General features: G+C 36.3%; 1 protein-coding gene across 1 annotated transcript in view; it reads left to right on the forward strand.

Moving 5' to 3' along the window:
• The window catches only part of LOC119422462 (broad substrate specificity ATP-binding cassette transporter ABCG2-like), a 16,595-nt gene that overhangs the window by 2,497 nt on the left and 8,972 nt on the right, over positions 1-5,126 (forward strand). Inside the window, exon 4 of the mRNA XM_037689836.1 lies at positions 2,092-2,266. Within this exon, the coding sequence (XP_037545764.1) occupies positions 2,092-2,266 (175 nt within the window). The remainder of the gene's footprint in view (positions 1-2,091; positions 2,267-5,126) is intronic.

Below are 5,126 nucleotides of genomic sequence, written 5' to 3' on the forward strand. Positions count from 1 at the left end.
GTCTCTCGGATGAGAGACGAAACGTTTCTACATTTTTTTGCTTTGTTTTTTTTTTTTTTTTTTTTTTTTTTAATGTCCAGAGGACCAGATTGAACTTTTTTGGATTCTTATTATTTATACGCCACAACAAAAGGTGATGGTGACTGTTATCAAAATTTCTCATGAACCAGCTGATAAATTTCTATGAAACATGCAGAAAGTATTCATTGGATGAGCATCTGCAATTGATCAACCTTTGGAGTCAATTTGATACAAGATGGCCACCACAGCTAATGAACCTTAAAAAGTACAAAATTAGCTGTAACTGAGTTAATTGTACTTTTATTGAGGTAAATTTTAGTGTGTTAGTAGCTGAGACTTCTCCCTAAATCACATTTTGAGAGCTAACAAATAGAAAACATGAGAATGAACTGTCAGTTTTACAGTTTAATGTGGTAGTAGTTGAAGTATGATTGCTCATTTTATTTTATTTCATTCAGGTTTGACCAAAACAGGAACAAGTGCATCATCTCTCAACAGTACGATCTTATTCTAAAACATTGGCATAAAAAGCTGCTGGACATACAGTACATTCCTGCAAAGTTTTTTTCTTGCAGTAAATTATTATTTACTTGTTATTTTACTCATAAATGTTTTTATACAGCTGTTTTGTGTTAACTTCTCTGCATGATGCACCTTCTCTTTCTCCGTCTTGGTGTTGACTCTTTTTTACTTAGTGACATCATTTTTTGACACCATTTTGGCAACAAGTCACTGGACTGCAGCGTCATTTTATTTACTTTGATAAATGTTAATGTTGCTCTCCACCTGCGCGCCGTCTGCCTGCGAGTTCTTATAGTTGGCTCACCCCCCAGACTGTGCTAAAACATCTGTAATTAAAGAGCAAGCATTCCTCCACCTGCTGCCTTCCATGATGGAGTTTTAACTAAAACTGTCTGTTCTTCAAAGATTACAAAGTTTTAGTCATTTTGGTCAAAAGCTGAAAATAACTTGTGTGATTTCACGTGAATTTATCGGCACTTGGATCACAAGCTTAGCTACCACATCCAATTCATTTAGATAAACATTTTTGTGTTAGCTAATATGGATTGACTGTGAGGGCCATCTTGGACCGGTTTGATTCCAGAAGTCAATCAGTTGAACATGTATCTGTAATGATGTTTCTGGAAATTGAATTAAAATTCATCCAAATGCTTCATGAGATGTTTTGCTAACAAACAAACAGGTTGACTCCAGTCAATGCTGAAGATTTTCAAACAAGATTTCATGCAATGAGTGGCACTTGAAGTACGTGTTATAAATGAATATCAGATGCATCAACAGACTAGCTCAAGCTGCAAAACTGACTGGATTATATCCATTTGGTTGGCTGTGGTGGCCATCTTGACTGGCGTTAGCACCAAAGTTTAATCAGTTATATTGCTATATCCAATAATTACTTCCTAAAAGTTTAGTTAAAATCCATCCATTGGTTCATGAGATATTTTGCTAACAGGCACAGACAAAAGCATCTTCAGCGGGCGGTATGACAATGTAACTGTTGCTCTTGGTCTTCTAGCTGATCAGTAATCTGCCTTTTCTTTGCTTTAAGGGAAATTAAACTTCTAAATTGAAAATACATTCATAAAGAATGCAACAAATATTTGATAGTATTTTTTAATCATTATTTGTGTTTCATGGCCTTTTCTTCCTCCAAACAACAAAAAATAAAATAAAATAAAATAACTGGAGATAAATGAAGCACATTTTGCCCCCCAAAACAAATAAAGATGAAATGCAGGACCGAGTGTGTAAGCTGTGTTTTTTTTTTTTTTAAGTTCAGTAAAATAACAGAGAAATGAGAAACTGAGCCACTACATGTGCTGAGATGAGTTCCATCCATCTGATGGAAGCCACCCAGCATCCTCCGGATCTCCATCAGCACCGGTTGAGCGTCACGAGGCTCCTACCTTACAAGATTCATTTAGTGCAAATCAGCAACAGTTGACGGCGGACAGTTCGGGTAAAAAGCTGCTTCCCCTCCTGAGCGTGGAGCGAATGAACCGCTGAGGTTTAACGTAACGCAGCCGGTGACCTCTTCCTCTTTATCAGCTGAAGCGGCGCCGGGCGACGGGAGGCGGATTCATCTCGACCCGCAGCTGCCGACTGTTTCTGAGAGGCTCCGGTCCGGAAGTGTGGGCGTCTGGAAACGGTCGGTGCTGCTGCTGGTGACTCTGGATGTGAGCCTACAACGACCAGTTCACCTCCTCCTCATCATCACGACTCAGTGAGGAAGAAGGCTGTTCTCATCACTCATCTTTTTTTTTTTTTTTTTAATTCATAGCTGAGGGAATTCGTGATGCTCTGCGTGAAGTTCCACCGCCGGCCGCTGGGTGGCGGTGCAGGCGCACAGCTGGAGTGACACGACCATAAACAGTTTTTGTTTTGACCTTCCAGAAACTGTAATACATCTTCTTTTTTTTCACAGTTTAGCAGGTTTATTAAAAACCATATTTGAAGGAATTTTTCCTTACGTTGGGAAAATGTTTTGTTTTTTTAGATTCCCCAGAAAGGATGCTAAATGTTTTGCTTTTTATATAATAAACTTGCTAATTATTTTGGCCAAATTTTACATTCATAAATGTAAATTTACTAACAAAACGCCATGCTTTCTTCATTTTATTAAGGATGTGGTACTATATGTGAAATTAATAACATACTCTACCAACAAAAAGGCCCTTAGGACAATTTCTATCTGTAAATCTTTGCAAACATTTGTTTAATTAACATCCCTGGTTGTTCATATAAGTGTTGTGTTCTTTTGTATACTCCATTCATTGTTTGTTTTACTTGTCATTTGCTTGAATAAAGATTTATTTAAAAAAAAACCACTGAACGATGTTTTTGTATCACCAAAATGTCTCATTGGACACATTTTTATTAAACTTTAAAAAGGAATCTCTGGATATACCTGATTACACCATGGAGTCAACCCAATTCAAGATGGCTGCCTCAGCCAACTAACCTTAATAAAAAGCATAAATGGTTTCAATTTAGTTCATTTTACAGATATTGACATAACATTTGGTGTGACAGTAGCTAAGACTAATCCGCAACACATATTCTGAGCACTAAAACTGCGTAAAATCTTTGTTTTAAATTGTCAAAGTATTTAGGTACTCTGTTAGCAAAATAACTCATAAATCACTGGCAGGATTTTAATGAAACGTTCAGGAAATAATTGATCTTTTACAAATACTAAAGAGGATAATCAACGTCATTATTTTGCAGTGCATTGTGCTCTAGATCATAGGTGTCCAAATTGCTGCCCGAGGGCCATTTGCGGCCCTTGGAGTGATTTTGTGCGGCCCACAACTGCAGTTTTAGAATGGCATCATTTTGGCCAGCAGGCTTAAAAGGTCAATGCAGACTTTCTGCAAATTCTTTGATAATCCTTTTATATGTAATATTTGGGTTTAACAGCAAAATGGATGAAAAACAATCTTTTCAAAATGAGTAATATTAAACAAAATACAAACCTTCGGCTGTGATCTTTTTATTTTCAGTTCATGGTACAAATCATCGCAAACCTTTGCTAATTTATACCAGAAAGGAGACTTTTGGACAATGATTCATAAAACTTGGCTAAATATCAGTTGATAAAATAATCAAAAAGGAAATTGGTCCTTTTTAAATGAATACAATGTGGTGTCATCGACATACGAGTTGATCAACTTGATCAAATCTTCTATGAATCTGTCGTAGCAACTGACAGCTGGACATTTTTTCAGGACTTAGATCAGCCTTTTGGGCCGTCCATGGTCCAAAAGGCTGATCGACCCCCTTTTTAAAGGACAATTACTCAAATTACGGTTTTGTTGCTGAGAACAGACTAAAATGAACTTTACAAACACAAGAAAACAGACATAGACCCAACAAATCAAATAAATCAAATATATATATATATAAGCTTAGTGTTTATGAGGCCTTTAATGTTTTGGATCTAGAACAATTTAAATAAAACGTTCTCCACCAAAATTAGTAAACTTTTGTCTTTTATCCAAAATATTGTGCATGTTGAGAGTTAAATTCACAATTTTTATGGCCCACGAGTCTTTTCACCTTGATAGTTTTGGCCCACATATGAAAAAGTTTGAAAACCCCTGGTCTAGATATTCATGCCTTCTTCTGTAATTTTTTTTTTTTTTTTTTGCTATCACTGACCTTTTAAGTTTGATGTTTCATCTTTGCATTTGTATCCTTTATTTAACCAGGAAAAATAACTCATTGAGATTAAAAACCTCTTTTCCAAGAGTGACCTGGCCAAGACAGCAGCATAAAACACACAACAAATCCAAAATACTAAACCAAATACACAAAATACATATCCAGGAGAAATCACAATAATTACACACGAGAGCAGTTACAGGAGCAAAGTGATCTGATCTCTCGTTCCTTTAAAATTGATTTAAATTGTCCCAACGTAACAAGAGATGATAACTTTAAATCCTTCTGCAGAATATTCCAAGTGGCAGGGGCGAAATATTTAAAAGCCTTTTTACCCAGTTCAGTTTTGACCTTTGGGACCTGCTTCAAAATGATGTCCTGAGAGTGCAGACTATAATGGTTAAAAGCTCTAGATAAAAGTGAACATAAATATGTAGTAAGATGCCCAAGGATGCATTTATAGACAAAAACCAACAAGTGAGAAAGTCTGCGGTCAGTCAAAGAGGGACATTTTGCTGTATCATACAAAGTGCAGTGATGTGTTCGATAGCCACAGTCAGTCATAAAATGGAGGGCACAATGATATACAGCATCCATTTTTCTCAAAATCAGGGCTGAAGAGTTCATAAGTAACAGATCTCCATAATCCACCAGGGGCAGAATAGTTGAAACAATCAGGTTCCTTCTGACTTGGTGTGAGAAACACTTTTTATTTCTAAAAAAGAAACCCAATTTAACCTGATGCATGCTCAATAATCCAGGTAGAAAAATCTAAAAAAGTTAAATCTGGTCCTCTGGACATTCAAAAAAAACAAAAAAACAAAGCAAATCAACAAAAAATATAGAAACGTTTCGTCTCTCATCCGAGAGACTTCCTCAGTCTGAGGTGCTGTTTTCAGCTCAGTCTCTTAAATAGCACC

Source organism: Nematolebias whitei, chromosome 16 (genome assembly GCF_014905685.2).
Source record: "Nematolebias whitei isolate Nwh7 chromosome 16, NemWhi1, whole genome shotgun sequence".
In the NCBI taxonomy this organism is placed as follows: Eukaryota; Metazoa; Chordata; class Actinopteri; order Cyprinodontiformes; family Rivulidae; genus Nematolebias; species Nematolebias whitei.